The 27,588-nt window shown below is 44.4% G+C and overlaps 1 protein-coding gene across 3 annotated transcripts in view; it reads right to left on the bottom strand.

Moving 5' to 3' along the window:
• Positions 1 to 324: 324 nt before the first annotated feature.
• Sv2b (synaptic vesicle glycoprotein 2B) overlaps positions 325 to 27,588 on the bottom strand; it is a 185,665-nt gene continuing 158,401 nt past the window's right edge. For all 3 annotated transcript variants that reach the window (XM_040730190.1, XM_040730193.1, XM_040730195.1), the window contains exons 9-13: positions 24,513 to 24,677; positions 13,069 to 13,202; positions 9,802 to 10,002; positions 5,583 to 5,742; positions 325 to 3,257 (exon numbers count right to left, since the gene is read on the bottom strand). In XM_040730190.1, coding sequence (XP_040586124.1) covers positions 3,074 to 3,257; positions 5,583 to 5,742; positions 9,802 to 10,002; positions 13,069 to 13,202; positions 24,513 to 24,677 — 844 coding nt within the window. In that variant the 3' untranslated portion in view covers positions 325 to 3,073. The remainder of the gene's footprint in view (positions 3,258 to 5,582; positions 5,743 to 9,801; positions 10,003 to 13,068; positions 13,203 to 24,512; positions 24,678 to 27,588) is intronic.

Raw genomic sequence — 27,588 nt, 5'->3', positions numbered from 1 at the left:
CAGTGATGTCCATTTGGAAGTAACTGGGAGGGGCCCCGTAGAGCAGGTTTGAAAGAGCCTGGTTCAACTGGGAGAAGTAGTCTAGAAAAAGAGACGGCACCTTACCAGGCCTTGTTGTACAGTCCTAGCACTGTAGGTGGCTGGGCCACATCTGTCAACCTCTCAAAGTCCACATATGAAAAAATAAGAAAGGTAGAAGAAAGGATTCAGTCACCTTAGGAACACAGAAGAGACTTGGGTGCCTGAAAATCATCTCTAGCCTCGGTTCTTAGAGTCACTTACACTTATTTTTACTGTTTTTGCCATGAACCATTAGCCAGGAGATTCAGAGAATGGAGTTATTTATTACATGATCTCAAACCCATGGGCTACAAATTTCAGAAACAGGACACCTCTTTCACTAATTAGTTTTAATAAAATGAAAGATCAAAAATCAGCATCAGGAGATAACACAATGCAGTTGAGACTGTTGAAAGTCATGACTCCAAAACTGACCATCATAAACTACATCGTGAACCGTGAACAGTCTTGTTCAGTGAGGGAAGGGCTGTTCCCTTTTACCCTCTATGATGCACTAGGAGCCTCTCAGGGCAAAATAAAAAATGGATGGCTAAGAATATTGTACATTATCCCCCAGTGACCTGCCACAGAGACTCTTATTAAAGACTTATTCATCACATCAGGAGTGACAGCAGTTATGAAGTGGCCAGATAATCCTTCAAGAGAGGAGCAGCAGACTCTGGCTACATCCTTCACACGGCCCATGTGATGGATGGGATGGGAATTGCCCTTGGTTAGTTGGGTAGCTGGTTTAAGGATCCATAAATGTAATGTAGAAGACAGAGCTTAGAAACTAAGCAGAGTTAACCTACAAACAGCTGTAGCTACCCCTGCACTCAAAAATTAATAAGATTTTAAGTTTACAAGATCCATATGGCTGGAAATGTAGATACTGTTTTGTACATTTCTCAAGTGGTAGCTGCTCACTGAGGTGTATTATCCCATTAAAGAATACTGTTATGAGGGATTCGTAATCACAGATTTACACAATTCTCTCATGATCCTAGCCGATGCATTCCATATCACGAAAAGATAGCAAAGAATATTGCAGCTATAGTACAGGAATCGCTCATTATCAACAGAGTGTTGTATTAGTTAATGCCTATAAAACACCAAGAGAAGCACTAATACATTCTGTATATTTATATATATTTATATTTGGGGGAATCAGGGTGTCACATCAGATATGATGTGGCATCTTCCTTCCCTGTACAGGAAGTAAGGGAGGTGTAAAGAGGTGAGGACCAGAGAAGCAGAGTAAACATGTTAGCCAGACTTGAAGATGGGAAGGAAGGTCTCAAAAATTCACTCTTTCCCCCTTCTGACTTACACTCCGGAGGATTACAGAAAGATGGCTTCAACTGTCATGGGGCCTACACATCCCACAAAGCTGAGAAAACACTCAACATAGCCATTAGTCTCATTTAGAGTTGGGGAGGTTTCTAATAGACAAGGTTTAGCACTTTACAGCTCCTGGGTGAGTTGCAAATAAAGACAACCAACTAGTTCTTACAGACTGTGTTCCCCAGGCCCAGGCAAGCACAGCTCTAGTGACAGGAACCCCTAGCTCCCTGTCTCTACCACTGCTAGATAGTCCTGATGAAAAAAAAAGTTGCTCTTTCAATATCGAGTCAAGACCTCAGATAGATGGCTAACACCATCTGGACCAGTTTGTCCTGACTTCCTCTCCCCACCCCCTTCCATATTCAAGTTCCAAACTGGATCTCAGGAAAGATTCCTTAAAGCACTGAAGAAATGAATGTATTTAACACCCATCACTCTCTAACTTCCACACTAACAGTCTGTTTCAAAAGTCCTGGACCAGGATGTAGAACATAGATTTCTCATAGGTCCTGAACATCATAATAAACGTGCATCGTGCACTCCTGCTGAATCAAACAGGAAGAACTCACACTTTGAAGAACTTTTTCTCAACCTTAGTTTGTTGCCTGTGTTGTTTTAGTCTCTATAAAGAGTGCCAGCAGCCATAAAACACTTCCTGCTGCTTCTGGGTAAATGGCAGAGTCAAACGGTTCTGGATTTGAGCTTCACAAGTGATCAACAACATAGGAGAGAAAAGTAACTACCCCACTAAATTGAAAAGTTCCAAGGTGAAGGAAACTGCTCGTGGCTTGCTTGGTGCATCCCCTTGACAGCAAGCTTGATGGCTGTATTGAAATTATGCTCATCTGTCATCAAATTGCACCAAGTTTCCTGGGGCCTTGAATGGCAGGCAAGTCCTCCCCCAAAATATGGCTAAAATGCTGGCAACATTAGCAGCTTCCATTTGTGGAAATAAAACCTCAAAACTGTTATATACAAACTTAGTTTACAGAATACACATCTTCAGGTTTATCTGACTAGAGCAAAATCATAAATATCATCCTTAATGTATCACCTCTTCATCGTGCAAAGTTGAGGACGCTTGGGAAGAAAAGTCAATCTATACAGAATTTGTTTAAATATGTTGTTTTCCTATATCAGGGTATCTTCAATACTACTGTGCCAATTTAAAATGGAAAATATGATAGGTGATACTTTCAAATACAAATGTATATCCTGTTCTCCTTGCCCAGTATTCATGTGATGACCCCCAACTCCCAACCCAGGCAATCTGCTTAGGTCACAGGAATCCAGGGAGCTATGTGGAGGAGCTTAACTGTTTGTTGTCAGTCTGAAATGCAAATAATTCTTCGCACCTCATTTAGAGAAACACATACTATCCTTGCTCACTGTATGTGTTTGCTGGCAGCTCCTCCCCCTCCCTGCCTTGGATGGAGAGACCTGAAGCTAAGCACTCAGCTCTGGGATCCTAAGGGTGACTCGGAGCACCCTAGTCAATCACCTGAGTTACAAATGTATTGACAACTGAAGTAGGTCCTAAACTAGGGATCACGAAGTCCGTTTCTCCTCCTGTGCTGTCCGTGGTGTCCATGGACAGTGAGGGGTGAGAGGCGTGGCTGTGCGGGAGAGTCCTGGAGAAGATCATCCCATCTTTCTCCCAGTGAGTTGTTCACATCAGGACCTGCTCTCGGGTCTCTGGCAGTCGAAGGGCAATCAGGCCACCTCCAACCAGAGACGCAGCAGCCAGAAGGATGGGGACCACTTTGGTTATCCCAACGAAAGAAGCAAAGATAGTGTTTCCCAGGATGGCGCCAAATTTGCACAATCCGTTGAGGATGCCAAAGGCTGTGGCCCTGCAAAGAAGAGCACAGGAAAGAATTCTGAAGTCCTGGGCCTCGATAGATGAGTCCCACTAGGTTCTTACCTTGTCGTAAGAAGAGGAGGTGTGGCAGCGAATTTCTTTACCTCGATATAAAAGCAACATCTTCATTTTAACCAACGCTGGAAATGCAGAATAATATAAAGATGCAGGGGCATCTAGACTAATGACCACTGTTAACTTCTTGAAGTATTGCCTTCTTGCTTCCTTATCTTCCCAAGCATATCTCTTACTAAATTAGTTACAAGTAGTACTTACTTACAGGAAAACATCAAAAAAAGAAACTTAAGCTGCATGCAAAATAAAGTTTGAGTGACCCACTTCTCGACACTCTCAGGACAAAGACTGCAAGCTGGCCCTGAAAAAGCAGATACCCAAGTGTAAGACTACATTTCCCAGAGTCCCTTGCTGCTGGCTGTGTGGGCGTGACTTAGTTTAGTGCAATGAGACTGAAGTCCAAGCTGCAGCTGCTGAGAAATTTCCTGAAAGAGGTTTAAGTGGCTTTTGCTCCCTCTTCCTTTCGTTTTTCCTCCCTTTTGTCTTACTTCGTGCAGCAGAGGTGGTCTGTGGTGGAGTACAGACAAGGGACAGTAGGAACACAGGAGCTTAAGCCGTCTGCTCAAGCTGTTAATGGAGAGGAAACGCAGTGCCTAACCCCCATGCTGTTTGGGTTACCAGTTACTACCTCTAGATCTCATTACAGTGATAGCCATCAGGAACCACCCAGCCTGTCCTGACCCTGGCTGTGTACAGTAGCAGTTCTTAACCTGTGGGTCGCGACCCCTTAGGGGGTTAAACAACCCTTTCACAGGGTTCCCCAAAGACCGTAGAAAACACAGAGATGTATATTACAATTCTTAACAGTAGCAAAATTACAGTTGTGAAGTAGCAACAAAAATAATTTTATGGTGGGGTGTCACCACAACATGAGGAACTGTGTTAAAGGGTCGCAGCATTCGGGAGGTTGAGAACCACTGGTTTACAGGGACAGTATTCTCAAGATGGCCATGCCCTGGTGAAGCGAAATGTTTCTCTTTTACATCAAAAGTTTAGGAGTATTGGCACAGCTTTGCAGTTACAGACCTTGTACTGATTCTGTCTGTACCTGAACAACATGACAGCGTTATAAGCTCCAGCCCCAACGCTAGCCTTTCTGTGTTTGCTTTAAATTGTTTTCTATTTTCATGTGCATGCTTTTCTAAATAAAATTTAAAGTGATGTTTTTCCCAACTTTCCAGGGAAGGAAAAGTTTTGCTGAATTTTGAATGCACTATTGTAACTTGGAAAATTTGAATGACACTTGACATTTTTCTAAGATGAAATCGTCTTAGCCACAATAAGCATGTCTTGATTTCTATTTTATGTTGGCATTTATATTGCACTAAAAGTTTGCGGTTTTGTTCATGAATGCTTTGGGTTGGTTTCTAGATGTTTTATGACTTCTCCCATTATCAGGTGTATTTTGATAGCATTTTTAACTTTTTTGATATAGCTAAACACTTATATTCTAAGATTTTTTTGATTACCTATTGTTTCTAAGTGTATCTTTATTTCCCTCTCCTAAATTTCCTACCTGTAAAGCCACACCCCATTCAATAATGACCACTATCCTGTCCCTTTCTATTTATAAAACTTAGCATTCTGTGTCTCAGGAAAGGAGCTTCCAATAGTGTCATATAAGGTCGCAATCATAGCCATCCAAACCCAAGACACTCTGCCACGGACTTTAGCAATGTCACTTTAGGCTTTTCAGAGTTTCATTTACCCGTCCTCTATACCATGCCCATTCTTTATGAGTTGATCCAGAGCTGCTTTACTTACAACTCGAGGTTCCCTTCATGAAGAGAAACACCTATTGGGTAACGGCCTTGACCCTCTGCTTTTAAACCGAGTGAACCCTGGCAGTCCTGGACCACTCTACCTCAACACAACTTCTCTTCCTTGCTGTCCAACCCCATCCCATGCTGTTCCAAGTCTTCACCTCTTCACCTCGGTTCCCATTGGCAGGTCTGGGCTCAACCGCCATAAGGACTGCACGATACACAAGGCTTTATCCACTCCTCACTCTAACCCTCTCCTGAGACACTCTACTCTCATCTTTTGGTTCTTGTCCCTCACTCAGTCTTATCAAGTCCAGACTGCCCAGGTCCAGCTGGCACAATATTGGAGAGAAAAGCATTTGTCCAGGAGACATGAACTCCAGGAAGACCAAGGCTGTGTGTGGTATAAGATTAGGCTGGAAAAAGGCTTCTGGCCAAAGAAACCTAAGTCCTATAGGGAAATCCAGGGAAGGACCAACCTCTGATTGGTGGGATACAGCTCCACTGTGATCACATCCAGGGCATTCCAGGCTGCAATGCTGGTCCCACAGAACAGGCATTGCCAGCCGATCATTGCAGACTCGCTGTTGCCAAAAAACAGGAAGAAGCAGCAGACTGCAGAGATGAGCATGGAGCCACCTGCAGAGACAAGACAAGAGTCAAAAGAAAAGTGACGCCCACAGAATCTGCCCACATCCCATCCTCACAGGCTCGGCTGAGGTAACACGTTACTTGAGTTATTAGGTCCATCTTCCACTTGGAAAGAGCTCAAGCGGAAAGAACAAACTCATACATATTTTAAAGACAATTATATACATATGGAAATGTAAATATTGACATATGCACATGGAAAGAGTAGTTGTACGTTTATATATGACTCTAAATTTAAGATTTTATAATGTAACTTTTTTAAGAAATGTAAAATAAAAAATTAAGAACCCATACTCATGCAGCTTAGATTCCAATGGGAATACATGGTCTGTAGGCTACGAAGGGAAAACTCCAGAGGGGCTGTTATCTGCTTCTTTGCTTATGAACTGTTCTGGTTTGGATTTTAAATGACTGACCCCCCCCCAAAAAAAAGACCATGTGTTGAATGAAGGATTAGCCACAGGCAGCAAAATTCAGAGGTGGGACTTTTAGAGGGGACACTCTGGCCTCGTAGCTTAATAGTCTGAAGGAGGAGCTTAATAAAAGTAAGTCTCTCTGCTCAAAGGGCACCATGAGGTGAACGCTCGGCTTTGCCCTACTACATACTCCTTAACGACGCTCTGCCTTAACACAAACCCTAAAACAATGGAGTCAAAGGATAATAGACAGAAATCTCTGGTCAGGAATCAAAAATATCTCTTCCTTGGAAGTGGAAAGGCTAGGGTATTTTGTCACAGTAGCAGAAATATGACTTGGACACTCCCATTTCCATCCAGAGATCTCTCTGCCCTCACAGCCCTATTGTAACCCTCTGAGAGGCTGACCCACAGGGTCGGGGTCAGGGGAACAGACAGATGGACACATGACCAGACACGGACACACAACACCAAAACACATGGACAACTCCTATCCCATCTTAGACGCTCCATTTTTGGCAATGACTACATCCCTCCAAGACCACAACCTCTTCCTTCCAGGTTATCCTTCAGCTCCTGACAGCTGCGCTTGCCTCCCTCTTTGTCCTCCCAACTCTGGCCATACATCTAAAGCTGCCCCTCAGCCATGTCTTCACTAGGCCAACCCTGGGAGAATTCTCCAGGAGGGATCCCACTGATGGAGCTGGTGATAAGAGGCCCCATCTAAAAGGGACTGTACCAAACCCTTTCCAAACTCAGGAAGTCCACTCAGGAGAACTTGGGAAGCCTCTTGTTGGTTCTGGTCTTGCAAGAGCAGGCTACAGGCTAGAAAGGCATAAAGTAGGGTGGGCGGGGCCAAAAGAAAGAAAGAAAAGAAGTGGGTTCCAATAAATAAGTAGGTGAGCCCCACCCCGCCCTGCCCTCTAGCATCAGGACAGTGGGAAAGAGCATTCTCCTTGCCAGGAATCCAAATCCTTATCTGACTCTAACAAGAAATTACTTCCTGGTGGGAATCACACCCTGGAATCACACCAGGACCCAGGGACTTGGAGGGAGCCTGGCTAAAGAGTTAGGGAATGATAGCCTTCCACCTGCACCTCAGGTTCTTTCTAACAGCCAGGGGAGGAGTGTGGGGGAAGGAGGACTGGCATCTAGGGGTCACAAGAGTCGTGAGAACAATTAGCTCTAAAGGCATGCTCTCCTCAGCTAAACCAGTGTTAGGCTTAGCTAATAAATTCGGATGAATAAAACACCGCCAAATCAAGCGACAGTGAAGGAGAGCGTCCTTGACTCTGTGTTACCTCCTCCTACCTTACAGCCTCGGGGCCCAGTGCCCTTTGACTTCCATAATCCTGCCTCCTTATCTGACTAAGAGGACTGAGTTCAAATTCAAGCCTCACCACTTCTAATCTGTGTGCCTCTGAGTAGATCATTTACCCTCTCTGCTGTATCTCGTTTTCCCATCTGTAAAATGTTAATAAAAAGAGTACCTACCCCACAGGGTTATGTTATGGTGAGGGTTCAAATGTATTAATGCTTATGAGATGCTTGGAACCCAGCCTGGCGGATAATAAGCATCCTGGTGTTAGTTAAATGAAATCTCTAGCTTGTGTCTGTCTCTCTCTCTCTCTCTCTCTCTCTCTCTCTCTCTCTCTCTCTCTCTCTCTCTCTCTCTCTCTCTCGTTTGCTCTTTAAACATGAGGATGTTGACAGTCTCAATTACTGTTATATTCCCATTGCTTCCTCCACAGTCTGGCACAGGGTAAAGGACTGTATAAACAAATGTTTATTAGATGAATAAATGGTTGAGCAACGACCTCATTAAGAGAACTTCTACATTGTCCTTAATAAGAAATGACTCCAACCAGACAAGAGCAGGACAAAGCTGCAGCAGCTACAGCAGCCAGGATGCTCCCTGCATCCCATCCTGACAGAGTATAAGGGAAGTTCACCGAATGAGCAAGTGACTAGCCCTCCTTATGAACTGAGAGTGCTGCGGCTGGTCCATGGCCCCAGGCCTTTCTGTAAAGGTGAGGGGTGCAGACACTGAGCAGTCATGACCTGAGCATGCTAGCACTGGTGTGTTCTCTACCTCGCCCTCCTCCCCTCCCCCTCTCTATCACTAATTCTTTCCTCTGTCTCTCTCTCTGTGTCTGTCTCTCTGTCTATATTTATCTATCTCTATTTCTCTCTCCTCTGTGTGTCTCCCTGTCTCTGTCTGTCTGTCTGCCTGTCCCTTCCTCCCTCCCTCTCCCTCTCCCTCTCCCTCTCTCTCTCCTTCTCCCTCTCCCTCTCTCTCTCTCTCTCTCTCTCTCTCTCTCTCTCTCTGTGTGTGTGTGTGTGTGTGTGTGTGTGTGTGTGTGTGTGTGTGTCCTTGAAGAGACTCCGGAACTGAAGGACACTTCCCCTAACAAAGGCAACTCACTCTGAGGTACAATAAAATGATTTTCCATCTTTCCGATGAGATGAAAATGCCAAACCACATACACATCTTGTGTTCACATTTTTGAATATTCACCTCCTATTTATAATAATGATATCCAGTACATTCCAAACACCAAGAAAGGTTTCTTTCCATGAAGATTTGATCTATTTTCTTTCCACCAACAAAATGACAATGTGATTGATTTTGTTTCCCTTTGTATTTTGACACTGGAAAGTTTGGTATTAATTTTCCTAATCAACAACATCCTGGGGGAAGATCCTTAATGGCTTTTTATTAATGTGCCTCCACTTTGCTAGCTCTGGTGTTAGTTCACAGGTAGCACACAGACTTCCTGGCCCTCAATGTGCACATTTCACTTTTATTGACCCCTCACAGCATTGTGTTTTGGTACCAAATGGTGCATGTCTTGGCGAAAGAAAGCAAGGCAGATGTTTGAGCTAGATTATATTCAAAATCCTCCCAGCTATTCCACCTCATATTATTAGGCAACCAAAATCCAGAGAAAGGCATATGTTCAAAATCAAATGGTCATGTGTGCAAGGATTTCAACATGGGTCTGTCCAACAAAGCCTAACCTATTTGTTAAAATAATTTTTATTCTTTACCTATTCACCTATTCTTTCACAGTTTCATACACACATAATAGAATTTGGTCATATCTCTATTATGTCTCTTATCCCCTCTCATTTCCACTATCAATCAACAGAAAGTTGCTTTTAAATAGGAAAAGTAATATGGAGCCAGATGGCAGTGGCCCACAACTTTAATCCCAGCACTCGGGAAGCAGAGGCAGGTGGATCTCTGTGAGTTTGAGACCAGCCTGGTCTACAAAGTTACACAGAGAAACCCTGTCCCCAAAAAACAATAGTAATAATAATAATAATATGGTTTGCCTTGAATCATCAAACTATCTTTAAAGAACATTAAATATCTTTCCTATAATAATTTTATGAGGGAGGTGTGGTGGATATATTTGATCATTGTTTATGGGAGTGCTAATAGAACACCCTAGAAATGATGTAGAACCCCTCCCCAGCACCTTCAAATCCTTTGTATAAAACCCTAGGATTCTGTGAATGTGCCTGCTCGGTTTTACAGCAGCCTTAGCTCATGCAATATTTCTTTAAAAGAAGAAAGCAAACCATCGTGGCCAGGAGACCAAATGCTCCACCGGGAGCAACTCACCAATCATTTTGAGTCTTCCGATTCTATCCATGAGCAGGGCAGAAATTATGTTCCCAGGCAGGACAGACAGGCTGCCGAGGAAGCTGACAAGGTAAATCAGAAAATCGTTGTCCTCCTCGAAGTCCATGTGGCAGCCCTCCTTCTGCTCCAGAAAGGTAGAGTTGATAAACCGGCAGTCGATGAACTTGTGCTTGTAGAGATCTGGGGAGAAAAAGAAGCCTTGATTCTTGTGATTGGTTGGGGGCTGGGGCAAGAAAAGCAAACACAGAGATGCCTGCTTTAGGGTCAACCTGTGACCTCTAAGTCAAAGTGATGTTTGACCAAACATGTAATATTCAACTTCCTACAATAAAGAGAAATGAAACTGGTAACAATTTTGGAGATATATTTTACATGTGTGTGTTTGTGTTGTTTGTGTGGTATGTGCATGAGTACGTGTGAGTTACACGCAGGCGTGTGGGGGGTGTGCACATGCATATTAATATGTGAAGTTGTTGGACATCTTTCGCAATGTCTCTTCACTTAGCTTATTGAAGCAGAGTCCTTCCCTGAGAGTGGAGCTCACTTATTCCATCTACTCAAACTAGCCATCTTGCCCTGAGATGCCATCTCTACCCCTCCAGTGCTTGGGCTTTACGGGATTCTGAAGATGTGAACTACAGTCCTCACATGTGTGGTAAGCATGTTATCCAGGACCATTTCCCCAGGCCTGGAAAATCCCATCTGTCCCAATCAAGTGATACTCCGAAGTAATCCATCGTAGAGAGCATAATTTAAGAACTGGAGTTAGGGACTGACAAAATAGATTACTATAAAGTGCTGTCTGTGAAAGGATGAACATGGGTGCGCATGTGTTTTAACACTGGAAAGTTTGGTATTAATTTTCCTGATCAACAACATCCTGGGAGCACACACACACACACACACACACACACACACACTCACACACACACACACACACACACACACACACACACACACACACACACACACACAAGAATCAGAGCCAGCCTGAACTGTCTACTGTAGAGCCCAGGAAGTAGTAGCTTATTCAAAACCCTAACCGTTCTCAAAAGTAAAAGCTACTTGCTGTGAAAATAACTCACATGTTTTCTGACACTGTCAAAGACCAACTTTTCTAGGAGAAAAGAATGCTAAGTACGGAAATCTGGGTTTGAGGGTTTGATGGCTGACCCTATCACGAACAATAGTCTCCCTGAATGTACACCTATAAGACCAAATGCATACAGAGGCCAAGGAGATGGCTCAGATGGTAAAGCACTCTTCACACAAACATAAGAACCTGAGTTCCTGAACTGAACTCCTGGAATCCAGTGACAGAGAAGGAGGACTGATGAGTAAAGGGGTTAAGACTGGGCTGGTTTAACCCATAGAAACAGCTGACCTGAACAAGGGGGAGCTCTTGGACCCCAGACTGTGTGGAAAGCATGGGACTGATCCAGACCCCCTGAATGTGGGTGTCAGTGAGGAGACCTAGGCAATCTATGGGACCTTAGGTAGTATTTATGCCTGGCATACAAACAGACTTTGGCTGCCCATCCCACAATGAGGGATGCTCTCTCAGCCTGGACTCTTTGGGGAGGGCCTAGGCCCTGCCCTGGATGAAATAACAGACTCTGGAAATTCACCATGGAGGGGCTCACCCTCCCTGGGGATCAGAGTGAAGGTTGGGTGGGGGACTGGGGAGCCTGGTGGGAATGGTGGGGGAGGAGGGGAGGGAGATGGGATTGGCATGTGAAACAAGCTTGTTTCTAACTTAAATTTCCTTTCTAAAAAAAGGAAGGAAAAAAACATTTCTTACATTTTAAAAAAGGACCTGAGTTCCCATCCCTAGCCCTTGTATAAAAAAGCCAAGTATAATATCCTACACCTATAAGTCTAGATTTGGGGAAGTGGCCAAGGACACTCTCCAGGGCTTGCTGACCAGGCAGTATAGCTGGATCAGTGAGCTCCAGGGTCAGTGAAAGATCCTTTCTCAAAAAGTAAGGTGGAGAAGTGATTGGAAAGACATTCAACATCAACCTCTGGCTTCCATGTGTGCGCACATGCACACACACGCACGCACACACACACACGCGCGCACACACACACACACACACCCGGAGGAATACACCTGACTGTGGCCTTTGCTTCTCCCAGCTATGACATTTCCCAACTACAAATACTGGCAAAAAAAAAAAAATGCTTGTGTTGCGTATGCAAATGAAATGAACAGCATCATTGAAACCTGAAAGAATAGAACAGTATGACAGTTTTTAATAACAAACAGAACTTCTGGGATTAGTCATGTTTTAAGGTAAAGCTAGGAAGAAATTCAGGAAGGTATGTCCAGTAACAGATTATTAAACGCTGGGGGATGTTAGAGACCAGATATTGAACCTTCTGAAGCTGAGCGTATAAGAGAAAAGATGATGTGAGAACTGTCTGTTGACACTGATGCCAAGGAGCAAGCATAAATAAGGGCGTGAAACGAGCCGTCTGTGCAGAGTACAGCTTTCTGAGCCAGGTAATTGAGAAACAATCTCCAATCTATCTCCTTGCCAGCTGTGGCCTTGATCAATTGCTTAAGTCTGTTTCCTCAGCTCTAAGACGGGGAAAATCAGAATGTATGCCTCCACTGAGACCCTGTAGGGAGGGCTCTGGTAACAATGAGCTACCGTGTGTCCCAGCTAGACCGGCGAGGTCCTGCACGCACAAGGCCCTGAAGCTGTGGTGAGCAGCGAGGGCGGTGAAGTAGTAGAATTGTGTGATTTTTTTTTTAATCATGAAAATTTGAAACAGTGAAATTCTAAAATGCTCTTAGTGTCTTGTCTTATGTACCAAATCAGAGGTAACATTCCCTTTTGAGTTATTATCACGAAAATAGTTTTTAATTGTGCAAGTTTTAAATTATGAAAGGTCTCCAGGAAGGAATCCAGGTTGAAAATGCAGCCCTCCCGGATGCTGGTTTTATGAATGTCATACTGCAGTTTTGAAGGGCATCAGTCTCATTCAGATGAGGACACCCGCCAGAAGTTTTGCTTCAATTTACATGTGAAAAAAATGAGGTATAGATTAAACAAATGCCAGGCCATCTAGTGGCCCCTAATGTATGCCCTCCCTGGGTACAGGAGCCATTCCTTCCCCCACCAAGACTGTCATTAATGGCTGTGAATCCCTTACTCCTGCTTCAGCCCTGACCATGGGCTTTGGCTCCTACACCCCAATCTACCTTCTGTACTCCTTGCAGTTCGTCCATCTTCTTACCTGTGTTGTAGAAGGTGGTTGACTCAATGGTGCAGTTCTTGAAATAGGTATCTGTGGATGTTACATCTTCAAAATAGCATTTGTCAAAGAATGTGTCCTCGAAGAGGACATGTTTAAAATACATCTTTATGAACCTGTGGGGAAGACAGTATCCCTGAGTGAAACATCCCAGGACAAGAGCACTCACAGCCAAAATGGGGAACACACAAGGGCAAAAGCAAGAACGCCATGGCAAAGGTACTAGAACACAATTTCAAGCCAGACTGCTGCCCCATTCCTCAGCTGCTTGTCTATTACTGACAATAGGTTCTGGAGTCACGGGAGACAACATCTGGTCTGGGTGCACATAGAGGACTCTGCACGAATGGCATAGCTCCCTAATTCAGATCTGTAGACCTTGCCATCAGAATGACAAAAAAACGGGAAAAGCATGAAATGAAGATATAACCAACCGCTCATTTTCCCGTGAGCCTTGAACCCGTGCAGAGCCCCAGGATAGTCCTACATGTGAGCAGACTGAAAATAGAGTGTAATCAGTGTAGCTGCTTTGGGGGAACTTTTTCACAGAATTTAAATTTTACATCTCCTTTGACTTAGGAATCGTCTTATATGTATTTGCTCACATGTTCAAGGAAATACACTGGTCTTGTACAGCATCATCGCTTATGGTAGAAATGGATTACTATATATATGGTATTACTATATATATATATGGGATTACTATACATATTCACCTACAGGTGTATATCTGTGCAAACATGAGAGCTAGACAAATGGCAGGCAGATACCATGCAGTATAATACCACGTGACCACTACAATAAATAAGGCAGACCTATATGTACTAATAAGTAACAATGTTCAAGATATGTCAAGTGATCCAAGTGTGATGGTTCACTCTTGTAATTACAGTACTTGGGAGGCTGAAGCGGGAGGACTGCCTTGAGTTTGAAGCCAGCTTGAATTATTTAGTGAGTTTCCAGACAGCCTGGGATACAAGCAAGCCTCTGTCCAGGAAGGAAATGGGACGGAAGAAGAGATGTACATATTAAGTAAAAAACAATTTTAATCAAGATGCAATATAGAGCTGACAATATGATACATATGTTTTCAAATGTATCTTCAGAGCTATGCCACAAAATGAAAGCAGTCATGGGGCCTGAAATTGTTATAATAAGGATAGCAGATGGATCAACTTTTCACTTTAGACCAAGGGTATACGGGTTTTTTGTTTGTTTGTTTTCACTTAAAAGCAACCAGTTAATAATAAATGGGTAAGGCATCTAGATAGTTATGAGGTACAGTCACATTGGGAGGCCTAGTGGCTCAGCCCCAACACCCATGTAATAACTGAAAAGAAAGTCCCTTCCTTGCTTGTTAATCTCATCCTCTGTAGCTTGGTCAGAGGTTTAGGAAGCTGTTTAGTGAACAATTACAAGCCACTCACTCTTCATACATTTGCATGTTCAATCTTTAGCCAACCCTTTCTGAGCATGCTACTAGAATTCATGGGTGCTGCATCCTATGAGTAGAGAGAAAAATCATGTTCCCCACCCTTCAGTCTAAGTAGGGGGAAGAAGTGATACTTCAAGCAAAGTACATCACTGCCATGTAGTGGGATCACAGGGACAGAGAAACACAGGGTGCTAAGCATCATTGTTCCTCTTCAGCATACCAAGATGATGCACTTTCTGACAGTGTTCCACTGTGCCCTGCTCAGAGCCTAACCTAGAGACATGAATCATTAGCTTCTGCAAAGGGATCTACCTCCCCAAAAGAAGGTTTGAGCCAGTGCTGGCCACAGTGATAGCCCCTGACCACTTCATCAGAATAAAACTGGGAAACCATCGTTAGTTTCCATTGTTGGACATGGTGGTGAACACCTGTAATCCCAGCACTGGGGTCCTGAGGCAGGAGGATCAAGAGTTCAAGGCTAGCCTAGGATATGTAGGGAGACCTCATATATATATATTTCCCCAAGAAGGGAAAACAGTTAAGATCTCTTGGGTGAAATGGGAGGCGGTAGAAGGAAGGGGATGGGGGATGGGAACATGAGAGATAAAGAAGACAGATGGGGGAGGGACGGAGGCGGGGAGCAATGAAAGAGATATCCTGATAGATGGAGCCAGTATGGAGTTAGGGAGAAACCTGGTGCTAGAGAAATTCCCAGGAATCCACAAGAATGACCTCTGCTAAGACTCCTAGCAATAGTAGAGAGAGAGAGTCTGAACTGGCCTTCCCCTTTAATCGGATTAGTGACTACCCTAATTGTCATCATAGAACCTATATCCAGTAACTGATGGAAACGGATACAGTGGCCCACTGCCAAACACCGGGTGGAGCTCCTGGAGTTCAGTTGAAGAGAGGGAGGAGGGATCATATGAACAAGGGGGATCAAGACTGTGGTGGGGAAACCACAGAGACAGCTGACCCGAGCTAGTGGGAGCTCACAGCCTATGAACTGAAAGCTAAGGAGCCTACATGGGACTGAACTAGACTCTGAATGTGGGTGACAGTTGTGTGACTTGATCTGTTGGGGGGGGGCTGGCAGTAGCATCAGGACCCAGTCATGAACTGGATTTTTGGAGCCCACTCCCTATGGTGGAATACCATGCTCAGTCTTGATGGGGGGTGAGGGGCTTGGTCCTGCCACAACTTGGTATGCCAGACTTAGTTGACTCTCCAAGGAAGGCCTTACCCTCTCTGAGGGGTGGGAAGGAGGGAAGGGGGGCAAGAGAGGGGTGAGAGGGTGAGCTGGCATTAGTATGTAAAATACAAAATTTCTTAAATTAAAAAAAAACTATATATCACATTTACCTGAGGCAGAGACCAGATTATTATACTTTCAAATTTTTTTAATTATTGATCTACAAAAACAAATACTTTGTGAAGAGAACCCTGCAGGTAGTTCCAACAGCATGGAAGTGAACTCAGAGAGGTGAGAATGAAAACTCAGTCCAAATTGACTTCATTAACCTGGATCAAGACCTCAGGGAGTCCGATCCCAGATGGTTTCTCCTCAACAAATTTAAACACGGCAGAATTTGGGAAAAGATTTCCTGGCATAATATAAGTCCCAGTGCACAAGAAACATAATTACATCAAAACTTAATTCAGGGTATAAGAAATTTCTTCAAAGAAGATGGGTTCTAGAGATCTACTACCTGTACTAACAACCTAAGGGCTTAGGGAAGGCTCTGTCCCGGTCTTGGTCATACAGATAGCATAGAGGTCATTTGGCCTATTAGCCACCTCTGGCCCTGGTTGTGAGACCTTGGGAGAGCCTCTGGCTGTAAAGATAGTGTAAGGATCATTTTACACTACTTAGGAACTTCCAGTCCTGGTTGTGCGAGCTTGATATGACCTGGCCAAACAGATGACAGGGCTATTAGTCACTGCCACTTCCCAGTTCTCTGGATGGAAGAACCGGTTTTACATCTCCCCTATTGGAAAGACAATCCTGCATGCTAACATTCCGAGAGATCTGTGGACACAAGGACCTCCATGCTGTGCTCCCAACAACGTCGAATCATTTCCCTTAGGCACAAATGTGAATGGACATTTGAACTCAAGCCTGCGGAAGCTGAACTTTTCAGTTTCTATAGAAAAACAAAGTGGAACATGGTAGCTGACGCCTGTCAAAGTAGCACTTAGGAGGCTGAGTTAGGAGAACAGTTGTCAGCTAGAGGGCAGCCTTAGCTATGGAGTGAGGCCTGACAGAGGAAAAAAGAGGGGCATGGTGGCACTTGCCTATGGCCCCAGTATCCCAGCATTTGGGAGGCAAAGGAAAATCAGGAGTTCTAGTCACCCTCAGCTGGGACTCTGTGGCCAGCCTGGCCTATTGGAGACCCTGCCACAGAAGGGAAAGGGGGAGTAGGAGAAGGGAGGGGAAGAGAGAAACAAAACAATAACTGGGACACTTTATTACAGGAAGATGTCTGTGGTTTCAAATACTGCACACCAGATGTGTTTACGTGGGACAGCTATTCCTGTCTCTGCCTTTGCCTTTCTTAAGACATCCTTCTCTTTACTATAATAATAGGCTGGCGATGTAGCCTTCAGAGGTATTTTAATATTCTTCCAACGGTGGGTAAGAAAGCCAAGCCATAAATCAAAACCGAGTCTGACGCAGGCCGATCTTAAAATGTATCTCCAAGTGGGTTATAAAAAGCCAAAGTTATAAAGAAAAAAAGATAAAAGGAGAAAGGACCAACACATATTTTATGAGTCTGTCTTTACATAAATCACCTCTCCTAATACCTAACTTACACACTGAGCCATCCCAACATTCCTCATTCAGGAGAGTTCAAAGGCCGAAAGCAACGTGACCAAGAAACAGGTGTCATTGGTATCCACCTTCAAGTCCAGTGCTTGGAAGATTGAAGCAGGGGATTGTGGATTCAGAGGCAGTCTGGGCATGTAGCGAGATCCCGTCTCTGGTTAAGAGAAGCCACTAGTAATGTAGAGTCTGGAACAAAACTATTATTTGACAACTCTGCTGAGCCTACCCAGCCCCAGCGGATAGTTCCAAGCCTGTAGTCATGTGGGAGCCCTGCTTAAACTAAGTGGGTCACAGACAAACAAAAAGACATAAACATGCGAAGTATGGTTGGCAGAGGTGAGAGGGAGGTAAGACAGCGTGGAGGTGAGAATAACTAGGATACATTTTATACATGCATGAAGGTGTCAAAGGACAACTTAAATAACTTAAATGGCACATTTTCAATTTTAAAAGAGAATCAGTATTGAAATAGTCTGCTTTAGTCTCCTTTATTCTCAATGCTTTGTCCACCAGGTGATCCAAAGGACACCGGACTTGTACCATTGTAGTCCTCAAGGTTGTGGTTTGATGGTGTCACCATCAAGAGAATGACTTTAAAGAAAAGGTCGATGATTAAAATTGAGTGTGATAGTTACCAAGACAGAGTGTATTGTACCCAGCCACCACCCAGGCTTGGGAAATACTGCAGTAGAGGGACAGAAATAACGCAAGAGCTTGAGGATAGAGGGGGCGCTGTGAAATGCTGGCCAAGGACCACAGCAGGGCTGTTTCCCTCACGAATCGGCAGCAGCTATGATTACCTGCACGGGTAATCCGCAAGCCAGTCAACACGCCAGCATAGACGGGAGAGGGCTCTTCTTGAGACTCTTCTTCTAGCTGGGAGCTAGTGGGAATTGATGGCTGCTGGGGAAGAGAGAGTCACTTGTCCTCAGGGGTATGCCCATGTGCAGGTTCACCACACTGTGGTAGGTGGCCCCACACCTGTGTGCATACAGACAGCACCAACTGAACTTAGTGATCAAAAGAGGAGGAGAAGGAGGAGGAAGAGGAGGAGATGAAGGTGAAGGGGGAAGTGTTAGGGGATCCCAGGAGCGAGTATGAGGGAAATTATGGTTGGATATGACCAAGATTTGGCAGATATCTGCAAAAGTTTGTCAAAGGATGAATCAAAAACATTCTTTTTATAAAGAACACATTTGATAGACTCATTAGGATCCTTGTCACGATGAGCAGAGGGACCTGCTGAAATTACACATAACTCAAGAGAAATTACCAGAAGGGAAACAAAAGGAGAAGAGTGAAGGAGGCCAGAAAAGGACATGTAAATGCTGTGAGGAGATACCGGACAGTCTAGAACAGGTACTGCTCATAATTAGAGATGAAAGGGGGAGAGAATCTGGCAGAAGAAATCCTTAAAGAGATGCTGGTGGATAAATAATTTCCGTAAGGGAATAAGAAGATGAAACAGTGCGTTTTAGAGGAAGAAGGTACAGAAGAGGAGAGAGGAGGAGGAAGCGCCCCAAACACAAACATAAGTAACAAATACAAGGCCTGGGTGCGGCGCACTCTAAAGGCTCAGGCAGGCAGATTTCTGTGAGGTTAAGCTGCCCCAATGGATGTTGTGAGTTCCAGGACAGCCAGGTCTACATAATGAGACCCTGTGTGGGGGATTAATGGTGGGGTGGATTGTTGAAAGAAGGAAGATTTTTTAAAAATCACATCAGACAGACAGACGACAGACAAAACTATAGCAGGAGCCAGTGCAGACAACTTAAGGACCTGGGTTCAAGCCCCAGAACACACATAAAAGTGTGAGGAGAAAAACTGACTCCAACAAAGTTGTCCTCTGCAGGCTGTGGCACACATGTGCCCACACCACACCTCTCTGTCTCTGTCTCTCTCTTTCTCTCTGTCTCTGTCTCTCTCTCTCACACACACATTTAAAATGTACAAAGAAATATTTAAAAGTATAGAACAGTGGTTCTCAACCTTCCTAATGTTGTGTGTGACCCTTAAATACAGTTCTACATGCTGTGGTGATCCCAACCAGAAAATTATTTTCATTGCTACCTCATAACTGTAATTTTACTACTGTTATAATTGATAATGAAAATATGTATGTTGCCTAAAGGTCTTAGGTGATACCTGTAAAAGGGTTGTTTGGAGTTTCCACCCACAGGTTGAGAACCTTTGGCATAGGGAGAGCAGATTTTTCATGTGAGCACATCTAAGCAAGCCCCTTCCTGCTCAGAAATCCTTTTAGTTATACAAGTTATAAAAATTCTTTCACAAGAATGCTTTTTGCCTTGAGGCATGAGAGGGAAGGGATAGGATGGGGGTGGAAACATGAAGGATTGGGTTGGGAGGGTTGGAGGTGGGAAGGAGGAGAGTAATAAGAGAGATATCTTGATGGAGCTAGGAAGAAATCCAGTACCAGGGAAACTCCTAGGAATCCACTCCTAGGATGACCCCAGCTCAGACTCCTAGCAATAGTGGAGACGGTGTCTTCTCTTCACTCTGAACTGGCCTTCTCCTGTAATCAGATTAATCACTACCCTAATTGTCATCAGAGAGCCTTTACCCAGTAACTGATAGAAGCAGATGCAGAGACCCACAGTCACGCACAGGGCAGAGATCTAAGAGTCCTGTTGAAGAGATGGTGGAGGGATTACATGAGCCAGGGATGTCAAGATCATGATGGGAAACTCACAGAGACAGCTGGCATGAGACTCTGGGAGCTCGTGGACTCTGAACTGACAGCTAGGGAGCCTGTATGGGACTGACCGAGGCCCTCTGCATGTGGGTGACAGTTGTGGGGCTCCTAGCAGTAGGGTCAGGACCTATCCTTGGCACTTGAACTGGCTTTTGGGAACCTATTTCCCATGCTGGGGATGGAGAGGAGGAGCTTGGTCCTGCCTCAACTTGATATGCCACATTTGTTGACTCCCATGGAAGGCCTGCCCCTTTCAGAATGGAGGAGAGCTGGATGGGAGGGTAGAAGGGAGGTGGAGAGGGAACAGGAGGAGAGGAGGGGGGAGTGGAAACTGTGGTTGGTATGTAAAATGAGTGAAAAAATTAATACAAATAGACTACTTTAGCAGCAGTGTTGTAATGGTGAACAATTGTCGCCTAAATGTCCGCCAAAAGGAGAACAGAAAAATACATCACAGGACATGCATGTAATGGACTTCAAATTGAAGTAAATGAGTTAAGCTATGCTAATCATCACCACAGCTGCATAGGGCTGCAAAGAGTGAGCACAAAAATAGTCATCGACGGGGAAGAGGCCCACGGAGCCCAGCTCTGCCCAGGCGAGCCGATGGCAGTTGATGACCCATGTGGAGCATTAACTGGAGATGCGTTACACTTGTTTGTGCCGTGGAACATTTGTCTTAATGATGCAAAGATGTGCTGCACGCTTTTATGCTGCATTTGTCTAACTCTGTGAAGCTGTGTTACTTTGCCTGCCTGAAACACCTGATGGGTTCTAATAAAGAGCGGAACAGCCAATAGCGAGGCAGGAGCAAGGATAGACGGGGCTGGCAGGCAGAGAGAATAGACAGGAGAAGAGTAGAAAGACAGAGGAGCAAGAGAAGGAGGAGGACACTGTGGGCCAGCCGCCCAGCCACGCAGCCAGACACAGAGCAAAAAGTAAAGAAAAGATACACAGAAATAGGAAAAGGTAAAAGCCCAGAGGCAAAAGGTAGATGGACTAATTCAAGTTAAGAAAAGTTGGCTAGAAACAAGCCAAGCTAAGGCTGGGCATTCATAAGCAAGAATAAGTCTCCAAGTATTTATTTGGGAGCTGGATGGCGGGTCCCCAGAAGAGAAAAGACTAAAAGCAACCAACTACAGATGACTGTGGGTGACAAGAAGTCATTGTCCTTAGTGGTGCGGCCACTGTGAGTCATCACACTCCCATGGATAGTTTTGCACCTATATCTGGGTTAAATCCAGTGAGTCACAAAACAAAAACAAAATAACACGAATGTAGAGACTTGGTAGGAGGGGGATGTTGGTGGGGGCTGGAAGGGGGTACCAGAGGATGGGAGATGAATGTGCCTAGAATGTATCTTATACATAAGTGAAATTGTCACAGAATAAATGAATTTTTAAAGATTTGGGTCCTAAGAAAAACAAGTTGTATAATAATTAGCATGTATAATGCCAGGGATGGTTAGTACACAGTTGAAATCCTAGTGGGATATGAGAAAGGGAGAATGAGGAACTCAGACATCTTCAGCTACATGGCAAGTTTGAGGCCAGCCTGGGTTACATAAGACCCTGTCCGGAAAAGCCAATAATAATAACAATCAATATAGACATATATCACATAATGTATTTACCAAAAACTCAGCACATATAAAAGCCAATTGTGCAATGCTTATAGATATAGAAATACATGGAGACATGAGTGTAGAGCACCAACTTCTGACAATGGTGAGCATTTCCTCTGGAGAGAGACAGGAACAGTGCCAAGAATTCAGCCCAAAGATCTGGGGTTATGGAAAAGCACAGGCTTATCATATGAGGGGCTGGAGCCAACCCCAACTGGCTTCCTGTCACCAGAAGGAAGCAGGGTTAACAAACTGAGCACGTAAAACCTAAGTTAATGAGCTAGAGGCTATGGACTTAGAAAGCTAAGTGCCCTGAACAGTGTTGTGTGTATTACTCGCTAGTCTCTCAAAGCACAGACTATCCTACAATAAAAAAGAAAAAGAAAACAAGGCAGTCGTTATTCGAAGGCAATAGGATTACAGAACCAATAATGAGGAAAACAGGAGCTCAATTACGTACACAGTAACCAATGGCATTCCTATGTTCACAATGTGTGCAAACCTTTTATTGGGAGAAAACAGTCTTATTTTCAGTACCCAACTAAAATAGAAAGTATCCAGAAGGACTCTCAAGAGAACTACGCAGGACTCACACACAGCTAGAGACTGTACTGAGAAATCTTACCACATAATTTGACATGTGGTCCATCTCTAAACTGTAACCTTCAAATGTGAGCTGTGAGGCTGGACAGTCCACGACATTCCAGCATGTGCCTGGGCTCACTACCTATCACTGGCATTGGTAAGGGACTTTACTGAATTGAAATTAGCCACACTGTGTGTTATTTATGTGCTCCTAGTGGGGGACCAGCAGCGTGGTGACCTTTCGCATGACGCCTGCAATCCACCTCTGCTCATTGTGTGTGGCTTAGTCCTCTCCCTCTGCTCTCCCTGCTCTGCCGTGCTCTCTGCCTCATTTACAGGTAAATCTCACAAGCCTCATTTTCACTCAGAGCTGCTCACAGCTGACCTTTAATGAAAGCCTGTTGACTTTGGATGACTGTAATAAGTCTCCTCCTCACTGGCAAATCACCTGCGTGAATGGTGATGCATTCCCACTGCAGGTCCAACCCGGAGTGTTCAGAGTACAGCATCATCTTCCCTTCTGCTTGTGAGGAAAGATGGGGATCAGAACACTGGTTCCAGGGCCCTGACCTATCACAGACAGGAGTCAGGCAGCTCTCCCTGGCGCCCTTCCCCAGGCCTACCTCTCTCACAAGCCAATGCCAAATCACTCCTCCAAGCAGGAGGCACATTAATTAGTCAGCTACTTAGCTTACACATATTCAGATGGGAGCTGATCTGGCTCCTAATTACTAATAAGGGTAGCCTGGTCTGGCATTTTTGGCTAAGAGTGCGAAATATGAATTTAACCCCTGCCTTCCTGGCACTTTGGGAAGCTCACAAACTCTGAGGTAAACTGCATGTTGGAACGTAGAGGCGCCATAACCCATAAGATGTACCCCTTGGGTGGGACCCAAACTAATCTGTGCATTTTCATTTCTTTCTTCTTGAGCTCAAGCAGATGGGTTTCTCAGCAGGCTAAGGGTTAGCTTTCAGTGGGACCTACATACATGGAGGAAGTGTGAGGCCATATCTACCCAGAAGTCATTTCCTCTGTGTGTCTTAGTCGATAAGATAAGTCACGGTCATCTACATTTTAAAGTAGTGGTGTATGCATGATGACACAGGGGAGAAAATATCGCCAGGAAAGTTAGATGAGGAGGAGAAGCAGCTTGGAACTTTGAGGGGAAAGGCACTGTTACGTCCTGACCAGCAGATGGCAGCACAACACAGGACAAGAAGCTTGGTGTGCTTTCGACGCAGTCCATGAAGACAAATACACTTAGAGAGGAATAGACTTCACAGGGGGAAATCATGTACTCCAGTGATAATTTATGTACTCCAATGATTGTGATGCTGCCCATGTTATATCAAGGTGATGAGTAGGGAGTTTACGGCATTGACAGTGATGTGTCTCGGCCAAGGCATCCCCAAGCAATTCCACATAATTGTACAGTCAGTCATTCACACGCCACTTAACTTAGTGACCTTGCTAGTGCAGTTCCAGAAGGCAAACTTCAAGGGGCCCATACTCATCTTGAAGAACAATATGGCTGGAGCAGGTTTATCTAATGCCCATTTCATTTGTCCAAGGACTACGGAGATGAGTCGAATGGACTGTGGAAGCATCCTCGTAAAGACGTAGACGGAACCCTCCACTGATTTCTCCCCTAAGGACAAGACTCCCACTGACCACACAGCACACTGGTCCACCTTCTAAAGTAGTGATATAGGAAGAATAATAAAAGGTAGCTCCATAATAGCCTTGCACAGGAAAGCTTCCAGAATCAAAGAAAAGGCTCACCAACCAGGGTACAGCTTGTTTCAGAGACCTCGGCACTAAAAGCTGTGGGTCCATTTCTGGGTGCAACTGCATAACCCGTGGTCACCCTCTCTGAGATCTTGCTAAGCACAGCTCAACCTAATAGATAGTGTGGCACCATGATGGAATGTGGCTTTCTGTTTCCTTCCATCAGAGGATCATGTTCTCAGGGAAGATGGCCAGATTGGTCACCCTCCACCAAATGCCACGTCATCTCATAGCCAGGCGATGAGGGGAACCTGGGGGGGGCGGTCAGTGCAACACAGATTCAGCCATCCGGGGACTACAGTGTTTCTAATGGCCAGGATGGATTGTGAGGACCACTTTATCCTTGGAGCTCATCCTAGCACATCAAACTCTCATCTTCCCAATGCTCTCTCCCAAAGGAAGCCCCAGAGACTGTCACTCAGGCCCAAGGAAAGCCCGTGCTCACACACTTACTTATCATTCACAAGCTTCCCGTGTTGGTGGATCTGGTTTTCCATCGTGAAGTTGATTGTGGCCCCGTGCACATGCTCGCCGAAAAACACCTTCATTTTGGATTTATATTCTTCATCCTGGAAATACCGGATCATATCAGGGAACCACACGGTCAGGCCATAGTAACTACAAGAGAGAAAGCACAGGGTCTGAGAAGCCCCAGGGCTCATTCTGCATCCATGACTTAATGTAGATCAGATGTAATGTAGTAATTTGGTTCATCATTAATTAGAAAATTGAATACAAAATTCATCACATTAACACATCTGAGAGACGGAAGAAAATGGTACTCTGAAATTCATTTGATTAAAAAGCTCATTTGTTATTTAAAAAAGAACAACTATCAATAGATTAGAGACTGGCAGAGCCTTCCTTAACCTACATAAGACATATCTTAACTCAAAAGCCGGAACTGTAGTAAAAAGGGACATACTAAAGATGTTCCCAGTAGTGTGAGGAGCATGACAACATGCTTATCACCACTGACTGAGCTGCTCCTACACAATCTGGCCAGATGAGAGAAGGAAACAAGAATGGGGACTGAGAAAATAGTGCAGTGGATAAAGTCCTCGCCATGGGCGTTCAGATCCCTAGCACCAGCATAAAGGCTGGGTAGACAAGATGGCCCACCTGTCGAGGTAAAGACTAGGAATTCCTCGGGCAAGCTAGCTAGCTAGACTAGTAAGATCAGCAAGATCCAGGTTATGTGACACTCTGCCTCGGTAAATAAAGAGGAAACAATCTGGGAAGATCCTCAACTTTCAGTGTGTGCATACACACACATAGAAATATAAATTGTAAAACTAGTTCTCCTTTTGAATACTATAGTTTATATCTTAAACCCTAAGATGTCAACTCAAAGCAGTAGATACATTAGACTAACAGAAAAGATGCTCCATTTTGTTGATGTCAAGAAATGCACATATGTATGGAGGAAAGCTTACTAATGCCTAAAAATGTTTCTGATGGCATTATCTCTTTTGACCCTGAATCACTCTTCCATAAATATAATCCACTGACAAAACAGTCCCAATGCAAAGTGTCCTGCACATAGGACTAAACATTGTGGCAGTGTGTACAATAGCAAAAATCTGGAAACTCACAGGAGTCTTGAAAGGAAGCCTTGGTTAATGATGGGTGATGAGGTAGTGTGGACTACTACCGAGACGTATTAATCCACTGCAAAGAAGAAAAGACCAGGGAAGGCAGCACGTGCCTGTAATTCCAGCTTTTAGGAGGTAGAGGCAGGAGGATCAGGAGTTCAAGGACAGCCTCAGCTATGTAGTGAATTTCCAGTCATCCTGGGCTACATGAATCCTATCTCAAAACAAGGAAGGAAAGAAGGATATAAGGAAGAAGAGACAGAGGGAAGGAGGGAGGGAAGCAAGTAAACAAAACCTCAGTTTATTGGTGTAGATTGGCATTCAGAATGTATAACTGACACAATGAGCAAACGCAGTATGTTTTCCTTCAAATAAGAAAAGGAGAAAGAAACATCTGCATATATATGTAGAACTCAAGAAGTAGCTGCATGCGTACATAGTCCACGGGAAACAGCTGCACATATGCATATACCATATACTATGGGAACAGCTACATATATACCCAGACCTTGAGAAATGGCTACATATATACATAGATCTTGGAAAGCATCTACATATATACATATACCTCAGGAAACATCTGCATATGTACATGCATCTTGGGAAACACCCGCATATATACATAGATATTTGGAAACATCTATGCGTATCTGTATACATTTTTCTTACATTTTTCTTTAAGAAACACTGGAGTGATAAGTGGGAAATAAAAGATGATTATATAGTGGAGGCAGAAGGGAGTTGGTGGAAGAGGATGGAATGGAGGCAAGATTCCCCTAATGTCCCAACATTTAGAATGCACTACCTATTCTAGAAAATTAAATTCAGCGTAAATAAATATAAATGATGCCCCCTTTTAAAATTGCCAGTGAGTGGAATCCTAGTGCGCACTGTATTTGGCTTCTGAAATGTCGGAACTGAATAGAGAAGCAGGGTCAGGCTTCCTCTATATTCAGTAGGTTTGAGTCTGGAAGGCCTGATTCCCATCCCTTCCATCCAGGTACTGAATGATGTTAGATTTGCCCAATTTCACCGAATACTCAAAGACAGCATTAGAGCCCACTTGCTTTTCTGAGGTGAAGGGGTTGCTTGGGGGCTGCAGGCTGTAGAAGAAAGCAAAGTCACAGATCTAAGTTTACAGTCTTGCTAATGAGCACTTGTGTACCATATGCCCTTGTGAGCACAGCTGAACGGCCTCCGAGTGCCGCATGTACCCTGCGGAACCACGTAGGAAGCAAGGAGATGCTACCTGAAGCTAACAAGTGCCTGGGGTACCAGTCTGTGTTGAAGGCCAGAGCCAGCTCTGACTCGTTGTATCCTTTTTCTGCATTGTCGGGCACAGCATGGCAGGAACTGAAACGTTTTATTCAGACATCAGCCTTCAGGAAAGTACAGGGTCTTAAACCTGGGGGTAAATCCAAGTGAGTAAAAACTGACAGGCCAATCTCACTTCCTTAGCCAGTAACAGGAAAGGGGCTGCCATCTGGCTACTGGAAAAATAGGAAACACTGGCTCAGGGGCTTCTGAGAAAAGTACCATTGGTAAGAAAAACAAAACAAAAGCTCGGTAATTAACAATTACAGCTAACAGCAGCGACCGGTTCTCAATCAGCAATCAGTGCTTGCTTGAACTCTGCTGTTGAGTGGGGAGGAGGAAAAGGAGAAGATATTGATGATATTGACATGATGCCCACATTACCATTAGCTTTATTATTTCACAGAGCTTGTGTATACTGAAGAATTCCGCTGTACACCACAACATACCTATTATTTTCTATTTGTGAGCTATGCCTCAGTGTGGACAGAAGAGAAAACTCAGAAGTCAGCCTCTCCTTCCTTCAGACACTTGTTTTGTCTACAAGAAACCTGCGTGCACTCTGAAATCACAGCAAGACTAGCCTGAGGCTGGAACGCCTCCTCCTCCTCCTGAAGGCC

Source organism: Mesocricetus auratus, unplaced genomic scaffold (genome assembly GCF_017639785.1).
Source record: "Mesocricetus auratus isolate SY011 unplaced genomic scaffold, BCM_Maur_2.0 Super-Scaffold_4256, whole genome shotgun sequence".
In the NCBI taxonomy this organism is placed as follows: domain Eukaryota; kingdom Metazoa; phylum Chordata; class Mammalia; order Rodentia; family Cricetidae; genus Mesocricetus; species Mesocricetus auratus.
This window is presented reverse-complemented; position numbering and strand designations above follow the sequence as displayed.